General features: G+C 34.8%; 1 protein-coding gene across 1 annotated transcript in view; it reads left to right on the top strand.

Moving 5' to 3' along the window:
* IA-2 (tyrosine phosphatase IA-2) overlaps positions 1 to 15,819 on the top strand; it is a 285,485-nt gene that overhangs the window by 64,648 nt on the left and 205,018 nt on the right. Inside the window, exon 4 of the mRNA XM_089091152.1 lies at positions 12,138 to 12,269. Within this exon, the coding sequence (XP_088947278.1) occupies positions 12,138 to 12,269 (132 nt within the window). The remainder of the gene's footprint in view (positions 1 to 12,137; positions 12,270 to 15,819) is intronic.

The following is a 15,819-nucleotide window of genomic DNA, read 5'->3' as shown; positions in this document are numbered from 1 at the left end:
GTATTCTTGTTAGATTATTTGATTCTATTTTTCTTCGTTTTGGTTTAATGGAGTTCTTTACGTTTTTTAAAAAAAAACTTATTTTGTTGAAAAAGTTTTTTTTAATTAATCAAAAGTAAACAATAAGTTACTTTTGTGAGGTGGTTTCACGAAGGTTAGATACGGGCGAAATATTAGTTTTTTTTCTTCGTTTTTATTTACTGGCGATAGATCTGTTTGTCATCTTTATATTTATTTTTGTGTTTTCTGTCATGGCTGGACACTTCAGCTTTAGATCTTTTATATAACAAAAAACTAACAAAGTGAGAAAAAACAATAAAAAACTACAAACGAGACTGCGACCAGTAGAGAGAAAAGATGAAAAACTATAGAAACGCGGATATTTCACCGGATGTATATGCAAATCAGGCGTCATCAGCACAAGAGAAACAACGATAAAAAAAGAAACCAAAAACAATAAAACCACCACCAATAAAAATACAATTGTCGCAACTGATCCACGTAGGGAAAAGAAGCTATTAGAAGTACTTCGATGAGAACACCAAAGTAGCTAAACAGCTGCTTTGGTATTTTCATCGAAGTAACTTTAACAGCTTCTTTTCCCTACGTGGATCAGTTGCAGCAATTGTATTTTATTAATATTGGCGGAAATTTTATTTGTTTTTAGTTTGGTTTTTTGTTTTATCTTTATTTCTCTTGTCCTGAGAACGCCTAGTTTGCATACAAGCAAAATGTCCGCGTTGTTTTAGTTTTTCATCTTTTCTCTCTACTGGCTGCAGTCTCGTTTGTTGTTTTTTCATTGAGTTTTTTCTTTGTTAGTTTTTTAATTCTATCGAGATTCTCTTATTGTTTCTATAAAAAAATCTTTAGTAAAAGACCTTCCTTTTAAGTTTTTTATAATCATTACACCAGATGTCATAAATGATGTAGATTGTACGGTCGTTGAAATATCAGCAATCACCTACAGCTTAAATAATTCGGATAGACATGATAATCAAACAAACAAAAAAATAAGGGCAGTTTTAGTCTCTAAGCAAAACAGCAAAAAATGGCAGGTATTTCGGCAAAGACTCCCTCTAGGCTGTTTTAAGCGCAAAAAATGTTTTAAAAAAGTAGAAAAACTCTGAAATACAGATAAAAATAAAATATAATGAAACTAGCCCGAGTAAACGAGAATTATGCAATAGTCAATAAAAAATGAAAGAGTTGAAGCTTGAAATGGATTAATATAACAATAATAATAATAAAAAAAATATTAAAAGAGAGAACCTCTTATACTGAAGTGAAAGCACTGCAAATCCGTCAAAACCACAATAGCACGCACTGTAAAAACCAATCGTTTGAGATTCAAAAAAAATTGTTTGTAATGTACTTCAACAACAAAATTGGAATTTCAACAGCTGAATTGAATATTGGAGACCATTTTGGAATTCCATGATCATTATTGAATGTCCAATTTGTTGAGAAACGAAAATGTTGAATTCCCAAACCCGAATTGAACATTCAATTTTTTCACAAACCAACATGTTACATTTTAAGATCCTTATTGGATTTCCGCCTCGTCTGCTGGATTTTCTGTTCTTTTATTGGATTTCCATCACTAGCGTTGTTCAATTTCTTCGGTCTACAGTCTAATATCTAGTTCCCATGATTCAGGTTCCCTTTCTTCCTTCTGAAGCATCAATAAATACAAAAAAAAACAAAATAAAAACTCATCTATTTTACAAGAACAGAAAATTGCAACAAAAAATGTCTCACAGATAATATGACACCTCTTAATGGCTGCACTTGTTTATGGTGGAAATCAGTAGTTCAACGGTGTAGTAGCAGCCCGACAGAAGAAACTTGAGCAAGAAATATCTTCCGATCAGGAAAAGTGACACACGGACCTGAAATGAAGATGAAATCCAATCGTGGCACAAATAAAAGAAACCTTTTTTTCTACCTCCAGAGCTGAACGGTTCCAATAATAATACCACGAATCCTCTCTTTTCTGAATACCTTTGACTTACTCATCAGATCTCATTAAAACCAAGATTCAAGTCGAACTTAGAACGAACTGGAAACCACTACGCATAAGAGTTAAGCGACTGCAAATAACATGAAATAAAACCTTTATAAAAACCGAGATGACTGGAAAAACTAATGAAAAGAGAGGGTTTAATGTACGATTAGATTAATTCCTGGAAATCTCAAAATTTAATTTAGCAAAAAATTAATGCTTAAACTAATTGTTACAGCATTAGGGGGGGGGGGGGGTAAAGTAAATTCACCTGCTCTTAGAAATTGTATAAGAAGGTATTTTTAACTTATTGTTTTTGAGAATTTTATAGTGTTTCCTTCAGGAGGGGCAAGCCACTACATTAGAACCAAGAAAACTTCTTTATCTTATAAAAATACACTATCTTAAATATTTTGGGAAACATGAGCCACAAGGTATCAATATTAATAACTAAACTAAATACTTACCATCAGAATAAGACTTTCAGCAATGCGCTGTCAAGCTGTATCTGTCTCTCTTATCTGAATGCCCGCCAGGCAAAATTGTCGCTCCGTCGCGGGTCTTATCATTAAATATACTTCTGTATTATACTGTTGTAGTTGATGGAGATGATTTTTTTGTCAAATTGATCTCAAATCATAACATTCGAAAACAAAATAAGAGACAAATTAGGTCATGGGAGGAGGTTTAGTTGCCTTCCAATCTTTACGGTCTAGTGCCTTAAAAAGAACACTAGAACAAATCAAAAATAAAAACGCATCCGTGATCTGTCTTTTGGCAAAAACACACAATTCCGCATTTGAAGCAGATAGGAGATCTAAACCCCCGCAATAACATTTTCTGATACGCTGAATCTGAAAATCTGATTTATATTAAGATTCGTTGTCTTTTTGGGGGGTGTTTCTCCTTTTTTAAAAATCATGCTCCCTGTTTTCAAAATCCCTTAATCTATCAAAATACCTTTTTTTTCTGAGGCTTGTAGCCTATGGTGGATAATATTAAACGCAATGAAATTTATATATTTGGAATCTGCATAAGGAACCAATTCTTATCAATTGTTATGAACATTCCATTTTTGAGTTTCGGTCACTATTGAGCTGAGTCGCTGCTTAATTACAGTTTAATACTATGAACTGTTTGATAAAATTTATTGGGCTAACCTCCTATTTTTTAATTGATCCTCTAGCAAACCGGAATTTTTGAAGCAGTATTCATGCTATTAAAGTGTAGTATTTCTGAGTCCAGTTGAAATGTGCCCTATCTTAGAAAACTATCTTTTTGGGGAAATTTTTGGTTCCTTTACGCTTACGTAAAGGACTGAAATACCCTTACCCGCGTCTTGTTTCCTTTGATATATTTGCTTACTTGGTTATTCAGCGTAAGCAGCAAATTTATGGCAAATTCAGGGAAGAATTTTGTAAACGCTGTTTGGGTCTCATTACAAAAATAACATTCATCGCAAAAACAAAAGTTCTTCCCACATAAGGATTTTCGTTATAAATTAGAAAAATTGAATTCAGAAAGCAATATATTTTCACTGTTAGTACTGTTAAGATTAGGGTAGCATCTTAAGAAATTTTCTACCTACAGAAACTCACAAGAAAATGTATTTAAAAAAGGCGATTGTAAAAGTTAAAAGATAATTTTTGTACATAAATTTCAGGGTGTTAATTTTGCAGACAAGTAAGCTCAACTTATTTTAAAGTAAAAATATATTTCCTTATTCTTATATTATCTTTTTATACTCAAAATTCAATTAGATTCCCACTTTTTCTGCTATAATTCCAATTTTTGAATTGAATTTATACTGAACACATTGCTTTCAATGGCCCTATATTCAAATTGAAATGATATTCAAGAAACTTCAAACTACTGTTGAAGTTAAAACCATGGTGATTAGTATAACCTATTTACTTTGAAAATTACATTATTTTACTGAAAAGTACATAAATCTTAATCATTTCAATAGTTTGTTGGAATTCAATGAGCAAGACACAATTCCAACCGAAAAATTGGATTTCTTTTGTGACTTGTTTGAATTCAATAAGTAAGTCACAATTCCAACAGGAAATTAGATTTTTTTTTTACTTGTTTGAATTCGAGCAAAACGTTTTGTTAGAAATCAAATTTTTTTACAGTGTGTGGAATATACGAAAAACATTGAAAATAATGGGAACATCGTAAAAACACAAAGAGAAAAGTCTCCATCCCCTCTCAAAAGTGTCTGAGATTCCCCAGCTCCAATAAAGACTAAACAAAAATGAATCTATAACAATAGTATGTTGTATTAAATTAATTTATAAAAATTTTTCCACAAAATAAGTTTTTCAAAAATAAGTAAAGGACTCCATTAAACAAAATATGAGCAAAAAAAAACAAATAATCTACCAAGCGTGAAACTACCACAAATCAGCTTCGATAAATAAATGAAACCCAAAACGAACAGAAATTACAATAAATAACCCAGGCAAACTCGAAACGAGCAGAAATTAACATAAGTTGGGCTCAAAACCCCTATGCCTTCCCAAGGCCAGAACAAAATTTGCAGTTTACTAAAAAAAATATAAATGTTTTTACTTTTATAACTTTAATAAATCGAATAATATTAACATTTTGATTAAATATAGTATATGTATTAAACCTACGATGCACATTCATTTATATTTTTTCAGTAAAGTGCAAGTTTTGTTCTGGCCTTGGGAAGGCTTAAGGGTTTAAGCCCAGCTTATGTTAATTTTGCTCGTTTTGAGTTTAACTCTGTTATTTATTGTAATTTCTGACCGTTTTGGGACGCTTGGTAGATTATTTTATTTTATTTTTTCTCATATTTTGTCTAATGGAGTTTTTTTACTTTTTTTTGAAAAACTTATTTTGTGGAAAAAGTTTTTTTTATTAAATTTCTGTTCGTTTTATGTTGACAAAGTCTTTTCAGGGAAAAAGAAAATAATACTTCAAATCTTTTCGTTTTTTAAGACTTTGGCCTGCTATTTGTATGCGGGAGAAAAATTTTCAGCAATTTTTAATAACATACACCCTTTTAAAAATCTGGACACAACTAGTAGTATTTAATTTAGTTTCATACCTCCTCTAGTTGACCTGAAATAGAAAACTTGATGCCATTCGCAAAAAAATTCTTTTACTTTCTTTGATAGCTAGGATACACTTACGCTATTTTAATTTGGTTAAATTTTAAGAGCAGAGGTAGCCCCAAAACTTTGAATAATACCCTCAGTCATTCTTGTGATACTGCTGATATGCCTTATTGGGAATTAGCATTAACACAGTGCATTTTGATTTAATCTTAAGGCATTATTTAGTTTTAAAACATAATAGGCAAATGGGAGGGTGGGCGTGGGAGGAGGATTAAATGCCCTCCAATAAAAAGGGCATCAGCCCTTTCTGTTTTCAATCCAACGAACCCTTTTCGGAGTTCCCAAGACAACTCCTTCGATACGAGGTGCCCTGGTCTAAACAACAGCAACAAAAAAAAATAATACATTATACCCACATCGACTTTTCTTAGGCAGCACGATAGCGCTGCCTAAGTAAAGAACGATGTGGGCACAATGTATTATTTATTTTTTCTTCTCCATACCCGGGCACTTCGTATCGAAGGAGTTGTCGTAGAAACTTCGAAAAGGGCTCATTCGATTGGAAATTGGAGTGGCTAGTACCCTTTTAGATAGTCGAAAATTATGGGAGGGCAACAAGCCCCCCCCCCCACAACCATCATTCCACCCAACACATACAAACAAAATTTTGAGATAGCCATTTTGGTGAGTGTAGTTGATTTCAAGATAGAAAATATCTTTTTGAGGAGGACACTTCCCCACAACCCTTGGGGCAAGGGTTTTAAGTTTATAGAAGGTGTTGTCGTAGAAACTTCAAAAAAGGCTCATTTGATTGTAAGTTCAAAGGACTAGTGCCCTTTTTAATAGTCGAAAGTGATTGGAGGGCAACTAGCCCCCCCCCCACGCCCATCATTCCCCCAAACACATCCAGTCAAAATTTTAGGATAACGATTTTGTTCAACTCAGTTGATTTCCAGATAGAAAATATCTTTTTGAGGAGGACAATGCAACCCTCGGGGCAAGGGTTTTAAGTTATGCTCTGGGGCATATAAGGTTTTTATAGAAGGAGTTGTCGTAGAAACTTCGAAAAAGGCTCATTCGATTGGAAATTCAAAGGGCTAGTGCTCTTTTTAATAGTTGATAGTGATTGTGATAGTGATAGTGAGGGCAACTAGCCTCCCCCCACGCCCATCATTCCCCCAAACACATCAAATCAAAATTTTGAGATAGCCATTTTGTTCAGCGTAGTTTATTTCCAGGTAGAAAATATGTTTTTGAGGAAGACACTCCCCTACAACCTTCAGGGCAAGGGTTTTAAGATGCCCTGGGTGCATATAAGGTTTTTTTAGAAGGCGTTGTCGTAGAAACTTCAAAATTGACTCATTCGATTGGAAATTCAAAGGGCTAGTGCCTTTTTTAATAGTCGAAAGTAATTGGAAGGCAACTAACACCCCTTCAACGCCCACCATTTCCCCAAACACATCCAATAAAAATTTTGAGATAGTCATTTTGTTCTACGCAGTTAAAGTTCAAGAAATTATACCTTTGAGCTGGACAATTCCCCCACAGTCTTCAGGGCAAGGGTTATAAGTTATGCCCTGGGGGCATATAAGTTTTTATTGCAATCTTTGTCGTAGAAACTTGAAAAAGGGCTCATTCGATTTGAAATTCAAAGGTCTAGTACCATTTTCAATAGTTGACAGTGATTTGAGGGCAACTAGCCCCCCTCTTCCCCAAACACATCCCATCACCTTTTCCCCAAACACCATCACCTTTTCCCCAAACACATCCAACCAAAATTTTTATGTAGCCATTTTGTTCAGTGTTGTGGATTTCCAGATATAAATTATGTTTTTGAGGAGGGCATTCCCCCACACCCCTCTGGGCAAGGGCTGTAAGTTATGCCCTGGGGGCATATAAGGTTTTTATAGAACGTGTTGTCGTAGAAACTTCAAAAAGGGCTCATTCGATTGGAAATTGAAGTGGCTAGTGCCCTTTTTAATAGTCAAAAGTGATTGGAAAACAACTAACACCCCTTCCACGGCCACCATTTCTCAAAACATATCCAATCAACATTTTTAGATAGCCATTTTGTTTCACGCAGCTTAAAGTTCAGGAAATTATACCTTTGAGCAGGACACTCCCCCCCACAGTTTTCAGTGCGATGGTTTTAAGTTATGCCTGGGGGGCATATAAGGTTTTTTATTGTAATCTTTGTCGTAGAAACTTGAAAAAAGGGCTCATTTGATTGGAAATTCAAAGGGCTAGTGCCCTTTTTAATAGTCGAAAGTGATTTGAGGGCAACTAACACCCCTCTCAAGCCCACATTTTCTCCAAACACATCCAGTCAAAATTTTTAGATAGCCATTTTATTCAACGTAGCTGCAACATTTGGAAATTAGGTCTTTAAGGATGACAACGCATCCCTCACAACCCTCAGGGCAAGGGTTGTAAGTTATGCCCTGGGACCATGTAATGTTTTTACAGAAAGCGATGTTGTAAAACATCAGAAAGGGCTCATTCCATTGAAAATTGAAAGGGCTAGTGCCCTTTTAATAGTCGAAAGTGATTAAAGGACAACTAACCCCCTCTCACGCCCACCATTTCATAGGCAGCGCGATTGCGCTGCCTAAATAAAGAACGATGTGGGCACAATGTATTATTTTGTTTTCTTTCCTCTCCTTACCCGGGCACTTCGTATCGAAGGAGTTGTCGTAGAAACTTCGAAAAGGGCTCATTCTATTGGAAATTGGAGTGGCTAGTGCCCTTTTTAATAGTCGAAAGTGATTAAAGGGCAACTAGTCCCTCCACGCCCATCATTCCCCCAAACATATCCAATCAAAATTTAGAGAAAGCCATTTTGTTCAGCGTAATTGACTTCCAGATAGAAAATATCTTTTTGAGGAGAACACTCCCCCAAAACCCTCGGGGCAAGGGTTTTAAGCTTTGCCCTGGGGGCATATAAGGTTTTTATAGAAGGTGTTGTCATAGAAACTTCAAAAAAGGCTCATTCGACTGGAAATTCAAAGGGCTAGTGCACTTTTTAATAGCCAAAAGTGATTGGAGGGTAACTAGCCCCCCCCCCAACACCCATCATTCCCCCAAACACATCCAGTCAAAATTTTTGAGATAGCCATTTTGTTCAGCGTAGTTGATTTCCAGATAGAAAATATGTTTTTGAGGAGGGCACTCCCCTATAATCCTTGGGGCAAGGGTTTTAAGTTATGCCCTGGGGGCATATAAGAACGATATTGGCGCAATGTATCTTTTATTATTTTTTTCCTTTAGAGCAGGACACTCCGTATCGAAGAAGTTGTCGTAAAAATTTCGAAAAGGGCTCATTTAATTGGATATTGGAGTGGCTTCTGGTCTTTTGAATAGTCAAAAGTGATTGGAAAGCAACTAACACACCTTATACACCCACCAATTCTCGAAACACATCCAATCAAAATTTTGAGATAGCCGTTATGTTCCGAGTAGTTGATTTAAGGATAGAAATTATGTTTTTAAGGAGGAAACTCCCCCACAGCCTTCAGGGCAAGGGTTGCAAATTATGCCCTGGGGGCATATAAGGTTTTTAGAGAAGGTATTGTCATGGAAACTTCAAAAAATGCTCATTCGATTGGAAATTCAAAGGGCCAGTGTCTTTTTTAATAATCGAAAGTGATTGGAGGCAAACTAGCCCCCCCCCCCCTTACGCCCATCATTCCCCCAAACACATCCAATAAAAATTATGAGATACGCATTTTGTTCAGCGTAGTTGATTTCCAGAGAAAAATATGTTTTGAGGAGGAAACTCCCCCACAACCCTCAGGGCCAGAGTTGTAATCTATCCCCTGGGGGCATATAAGGTTTTTATAGAAGTTGTTGTCATAGAAACTTCAAAAAAGGCTCATTCGGTTGGAAATTCAAAGGGCTATTGTCCTTTTTTATAGTCAAAAGTGATTTGAAGGCAACTAACCTCCCTCTCACGCCCACCTTCTCCCCAAACACATCCAATCCAAATTCTTGGATAGCGATTTTATTCAACGTAGTATTAAGTTCTGGAAATTAAGCCTTTGAGAATGACAACCCCCTCACAGCCCTCCGGTTGTAAGTTATGGCCTGGTGGCATATAAAGTTTTTATAGAACGCGTTGTCGTAGAAACTTCAAAACGGACTCATTCGATTAGAAATTGAAATGGCTAGTGACCTTTTTAATAGTCAAAAGTAATTGGAAGGCAACTAACACCCCTTCCACGCCCACCATTTCCCCAAACACATCCAATCAAAATTTTGAGATAACAATTTTGTTCCACGCAGTTAAAGTTCAGGAAATTATACCTTTGAGCAGGACACTCCTCCCACAGTCTTTAGGGCAAGGGTTATTAGTTATGCTCTGGAGGCATATACGTTTTTATTGAAATCTTTGTCGTAGAAACTTGAAAAAGGGCTCATTCGATTGGAAATTCAAAGGTCTAGTGCCCTTTTTAATAGTCGAAAGCGATTTGAGGGCAACCCTCCCCCCCTCAGGGCGAGGGTTGTAAGTTATCCCCTGGGGGCAATAAGGTTTTTATTGAAAGCTTTGCCGTAGAAACTAAAAAGGGCTCATTTGGTTCGAAATTGAAAGGGCTAGTGCCTTTTTTAATAGTTGAAAGTGATTGGAGAAAGACTAACGTCCCTCTCATACCCACCATTTTGCCAAACACATCCAATTAAAATTCTGAGATAGCCGTTTTGTTTAACGTAGTTGAAAGTTCTAGAAATTAGGTATTATAGGATGGCAGACACCCTCACAGCCCTTAGGGTAAGGGTTGTAATTTATGCTCTGGGGGTATATAAGGTTTTTATAGGAAGTGTTGTCGTAGGAACTCAAAAAGGGCCCATTCGATTGTAAATAGAAAGGCCTAGTTCCCTTTTTAATTGTTGAAAGTGATTGGAAAGCTTGATATTTTTTATAGTAAAGATCGATAAGGGCATAATGTATTAGTTTGTGGTTGTTGTTGTTGTTTAGACAGGGCGATTCGTATCGAAGGAGTTGTCGTAGGATCTTCGAAAAGGGCTGATTCAATTTAAAATAGAAAGGGTTGATGCCCTTACTAATAGTCAAAAGTGATTGTAGGGAAACTAATCCCCCTCCCACGCCCACCCTCCCATTTGACTTTATGTTTAAAAACTAAATGTTGCCGAAAGATTAAATCAAAACGCATTGTGTTAATGCTAATCCCCAATAAGGCATCTCAGCAGTATCCCAAGAACGTTTGAGGGTATTATGCTCAAACTTTCGGGGCTGCTTCTGCTCTTAAAATTTAACCAAACCAAAATAGCGTAAGTGTATCCAAGCTATCAAAGAAAGTAAACAGATTTTTTTGTGAATGGTATCAAATTTTCGATTTCAGGTCAACTAGAGGAGGTATGAAACTAAATTAAACACTACTATTTGTGTCCAGATTTTTTAAATGTTGTATGTTGTTAAAAACTACTGAAAAATTTTCTCCAACATACAAATAGAAGGCCAAACAATAAAGTCTTAAAAAAAACGAAAAGATTTAAACTATTATTTTCTATTTCCCTGAAAAGACTGTGTCAATATAAAACGATCAGAAATTAATTTTTAAAACTTTTTCCACAAAATGAGTTTTTCAAAGAAAAGTAAAGAACTCCATTAAACAAAAATTTAGCAAAATTAAAAACGAATAATAGACCAAGCGTGAAACTACCACAAATCAGCATCGATAAATAAATGAATCTAAAAACGAACAGAATTTACAATAAATAACCGAGTCAGACTCAAAACGAGCAGAAATTAACATAAGTAGGGCTCAAAACCCCTATGCCCTTCAAAGGCCAGAACATAATTTGCACTTTACTGGAAAAAATACAAATGAATGTGCATTGTAAGTTTAATATACATATACTGATATGTATTAATCAAAATATTAATATTATTTGATTTATTAAAGTTATAAAAGCAAAAACATTTATATTCAGTAAAGTGCAAATTAAGTTTTGGCCTGGGGAAGGGGTTTTGAGCCATACTGATGTTAATTTCTGCTAGTTTTGAGTTTCAATCGGTTATTTATTGTAATTTTCGTTCGTTTTGGGTTTCATTTATTTATCGATGTTGATTTGCGGTAGTTTCACGCTTGGTAGATTATTTGATTTTATTTTTGCTCATTTTTGGTTTAATGGATTTCTTTACTTTCTTTGAAAAACTTATTTTGTGAAAAAAGTTTTTATAATTAGTCTCTTTAAAAGGTGTTGTTTCTATCCACTGAACAGGTTTGCCCCGAGTTTTTTCAAATAGTTCGTGGTAACGAACAGTAAGTAACGAGTTACGTGGCCCAATTGTAACCACATTCTTAAAAAAACGGAACTAATATTTAAATATTTATATAAAAGGAATCCGCTTATTATGATGATTCAAAATATATAAGATTCATTAAGTTTAGTTTTAGTCATCGAAGGATAAGATCCTGAAAAAATATACCTGATTTTTGAAGGCGGGGTCCCCCTCCTCAATACTTCACTCACTACGCTAAAATTTGAATTTTTATTCTTCAAGAACAACTCTAGAATAACAAGGGTAGGTTAATTAGAACAATAAGATTTGTTTTAAGTACTTGAAAACTTTTGCGTGAAGAGCGAGGTATACCTCCATACCTCCTCATATATGTAATAATTTCTGTTCGTTTTATATTTTAAATATTGCTCCTTAATTTCAGCTGAAAAAATTTGTTTTTTAATTTAATTTTAAAAAAAATCAAACATGTCTCAAAAGGTGTCTTTTTAATTTGATTACTCTCGTTTCCTCTAGATTCTATATCTTATATCTATTTGTTTAATCAATTACCCTGAAAGTTTTCAACTCCATCTTTTTTGGAATTTACTATTAAAAAATATTAGGTTTCTAAAACCATAATTATATTTCTTATATTTGACTATAAAAAACATTATTTTAACGGAAATAACGTTCAGATGACAACCCTGGCACTGACTATTGTAAATCTCTCAGCTAGTCCTTAAAATGTAAATGAAATTGAGAATTATAATCTTCAACATGTTTTTTACTGTTTTGTTTACAGATTCAAGCTCTCTTCTGAAGACTTTGCCGGGCTTCAGTGGACTCTCCGACATTTGGATAATTTGGGATATACCTGGACGGATTTCTACACTCAGTGTGTTGTGCAGATTATTCTGGAAGGATTCCGGATCGGGTATGGCACTCTTTTTTTTAATTCATTTTAATTAATGAAAAAAAAATTAAGCCTAAAGGCTTGTCAGTTACTATATTACTATTACATGGAACAAATTCAGTAATAAACAGATTTGTAATACTCATTTAAAGGTACATCAAACTTAGTCTGTAAAACAATAGTTATTTTTTTGTTTTCAGTTTTAACTTTACTCTTTACTTCCGTAAGAAAATCTCTTTTATTTTTATTAATTTCTGCTTTTTTTTTAACATACACAATAAACCTTATAGAATTGTCTTGGTTAAACTTAGGTGATGGAAAAAGAAGGCAAAATTATGTTTTGTTAAGATACGACATTAAATGTCGGTTTTACTCCCTGCCTCGCTTTATTCTCCCTTGAGATGCGTGCAACTTTGTCACATAACTGAAGAGTCCAAGTGTTAAGTTGTCACTGGTGCCCAAGGAAAGTGGACATTGAAAATATTTTTTTTTAATGAAAATAGAAATAAATAAATGACTTTTTTTTTCATTATGCATTTTTTTAAACGCCTTTTTTAGTTTTCGCTTAGTAAGGGGGATTGGAGGCAGATTTTACAAGAGAAGATATTGTAAGCCCCCGGCTATTGCATTTTAACTTTGGTAATTATGCTAGTACCCTAATAATGCTTCCCAGCCTTTCCCCTCCAGAAGGTCCTAATTGGAACTTTACGATTGAGTTATCAAGACAAATTTATAAGAGGCACGTAGATAGAGGCCATACCTTTTAATATGCCATTAGATGTAGTGGTAACCTGTTAGTCCTGGCTAAAAACAGAAATAGAAATAAATAACGAGATATATGCTAGCCAGGGGTTAAAACATTCTAACTCGTGGGGCTCAATCGATGGGGGCTCAAAACCTCTAGCCAAAGGTTTTCAAACCATGATAAAGTAACTGCATAAGATATTGAATTCCCCAGTATTTTGGCACTCTTTGGGCATAAATTGATGTTCAGACAGAAAACGGCAGTTTGCTGTGGCAGGATCTCTTTTTTACTTAAAAAACTCACCATCTGCTGATTATTTATGAAAAACCTTAACAATCACTCCAGCACTCCCTGGATATTCTTTGGGTAAAAATTGATATTCTGTGGCCATAAGATGGCAAAAAATGCCACTTTGATATTGCTTCTTTGTGGTTTTACTGTATAATTATGCCAAATCATTCTTTATTTTCTAAACTGCCCTTGTATAATTGAACATACATCCGTCGAGTCCTTCGTCTCTTTTGATTATTAAATAAAAAAACAAGTTTTTTAAACTGAAAGTAAGGAGCGACATTAAAACTTAAAACGAACAGAAATTATTCCGTATATGAAAGGGGCTGTCCCCTCCTCAACGCCTCACTCTTTACGCTAAAGTTTTTTATTGTTTAAAAAAATAAAGTTGTGAGACAGAGTCAAACTTTAGCGCAAAGTGCGAGGCGTTGAGGAGGGGACAGCCCCTTTCATATACGGAATAATTTCTGTTCGTTTTAAGTTTTTAATGTCGCTCCTTACTTTCAGTTCAAAAACTTGTTTTTTTATTTAATTTCTGATCGTTTTTTAGTTAATGCAGCTTTTATTTGCATAAAATTTTACTTTTCTTTTGCTAAATGGATGTCTTTACAAATTAACTTACGTAACGAACTTCTATATTCGTATATTTTTCTTCTGGCAAAAAATACAAAGTTGCAGATTTTTACAGATATGAGCTTGAAACCTATGTAATAGGGTTTTCTGATACGCTGAATCTGACGGTGTGATTTTCATTAAAATTCTTTCACTTGTAGGGGATGTTTCCCCCTCTTTAAAAAATCGATTAAATTTTCTCAGGCTCGTAGCCTTTGATGAGTAATACTAAACTTAATTAAATTTATATATTTAGGATCAGCATTATAAACACATTCTTTTGATACATTTATTGACATCAAAATTCTGTTTTTAAAAGTTTCGATTACTAGTGAGCCGTATCGCTTGTTTTTTTATTGTTTTTTTTTATTACGTATATGTTATTACGTATATGAGGGGGTTCTCCCCTTAGTCAATACCACGCTCTTTACGTTAAAAGTTAGAAAAAATTTGGATTCACAAACCCCTGAATCACAAAGGACGTTTAATTAGAATAGATAGCTCTTTTGAAAGCACTAAAAAAACTGTAGCGTAAAGAGCGAGGTATTGACTTGGGGGAGAACCCCCTCACATAAGTTATAATTTCTGTTCGTTTTAAGTTCTAATATTCCTTCTTACATTTTAGTTGAAAAAACTTGTTTTTTTTTTTATTTAATTTCTGATCGTTTTTTAAATAATGCTTGGAAATCCAGGTCCCCTTCATAGAAATTTCCCTTACCCCAAAGAAACATCCTCCAAGGAAATATTCTCCAGAGTAACCCCCTCCTCTAGCCCCCCCTCCAGAAAAAATCCTTCCTGAAAATGGTTGTATACTTCCCAATAACCAATAAATAATGCTGGCAAGTCCGGCTCCCCCTTCATGGCAATTTCCCTTCCCCCAAGAAAACTTCCTTAATGAACAGATCCTCCAACATAACCCCCTACCCATCCGTCCCTACCACTACAAGAAAAAAAACCTCCTGAAAACTTCTGTATACTTCCCAATAACCAATACTATATGTTAACAGTGGGTAAAGTTCATAACTTTTAGCCCTCCCTCTGGATACTTCGGGGGATTAAATCATCCTAAAAGACATATTTATCATATTTTTGACCATGCTGAACAAAATGGCTATCTCAAAATTTTGATCGGGGGACTTGGGGAAAAAAATAAGCGTGGGAGGGGGCCTAGTTGCCCTCCATTTTTTTTGGTCACTTAAAAAGGGCACTAGAACTTTTAATTTCCGTTTGAACGAGCCCTCTCTCGATATTCTAGGACCATTGGGTCAACACAATCGCCCCTGGGGAAAAAAAAAAACAAAAAACAAATAAACACGCATCCGTGATCTTTCTTCTGGCAAAATTCCACATTTTCGTAAGTAGGAGCTTGAAACCTTTACAGTGCGGTTCTCTGATATGTTCAATCTGATGTTGTGTTTTTGATTAAGGTTCTATAATTTTTAGGGGGTCTTTCTCCCTTTTTTTGAAAATCAGCCGAATTTTCTCAGGCGCTTAACTTTTGATGGGTAGCACTAAACTTGATGAAAGTTATATATTTAAAAACAACATTGCAATCTGATTCTTTTGATATATCTATTGGTATCAAAAACCCGTTTTCTAGAGTTTCGGTTACCATTGAGCCGGGTCGCTCCTTACTTACAGTTCGTTACCACGAACTGTTTGAAAAATGAAATAAAAAAACAAGTTTTTTTTACTGAAAGTAAGGAGCAACATTAAAACTTAAAACGAGCAGAAATTATTAAGTCTATGAAGGGGGTTGCCTCCCCCTCAACACCTCGCTCTTTACGCTAATTTGTAATAGTACTTTTAAAAAAAGCTGCTTATTGTGCCAATTAAACAACCCTTATGTTTCATGAGTCGTTCTTAAAGAATTGGGACACAATTGAAACTTTAGCGTAAAGAGCGAGGTGCTGAGGAGGAGGC

This window comes from Artemia sp. Qi Xiang Cuo, chromosome 6 (genome assembly GCF_049724085.1).
Source record: "Artemia sp. Qi Xiang Cuo chromosome 6, ASM4972408v1, whole genome shotgun sequence".
Lineage (NCBI taxonomy): Eukaryota > Metazoa > Arthropoda > Branchiopoda > Anostraca > Artemiidae > Artemia > Artemia sp. Qi Xiang Cuo.
The sequence above is the reverse complement of the archived record's forward strand: the minus strand, read 5'-3'. Positions and strand labels throughout refer to the sequence as shown.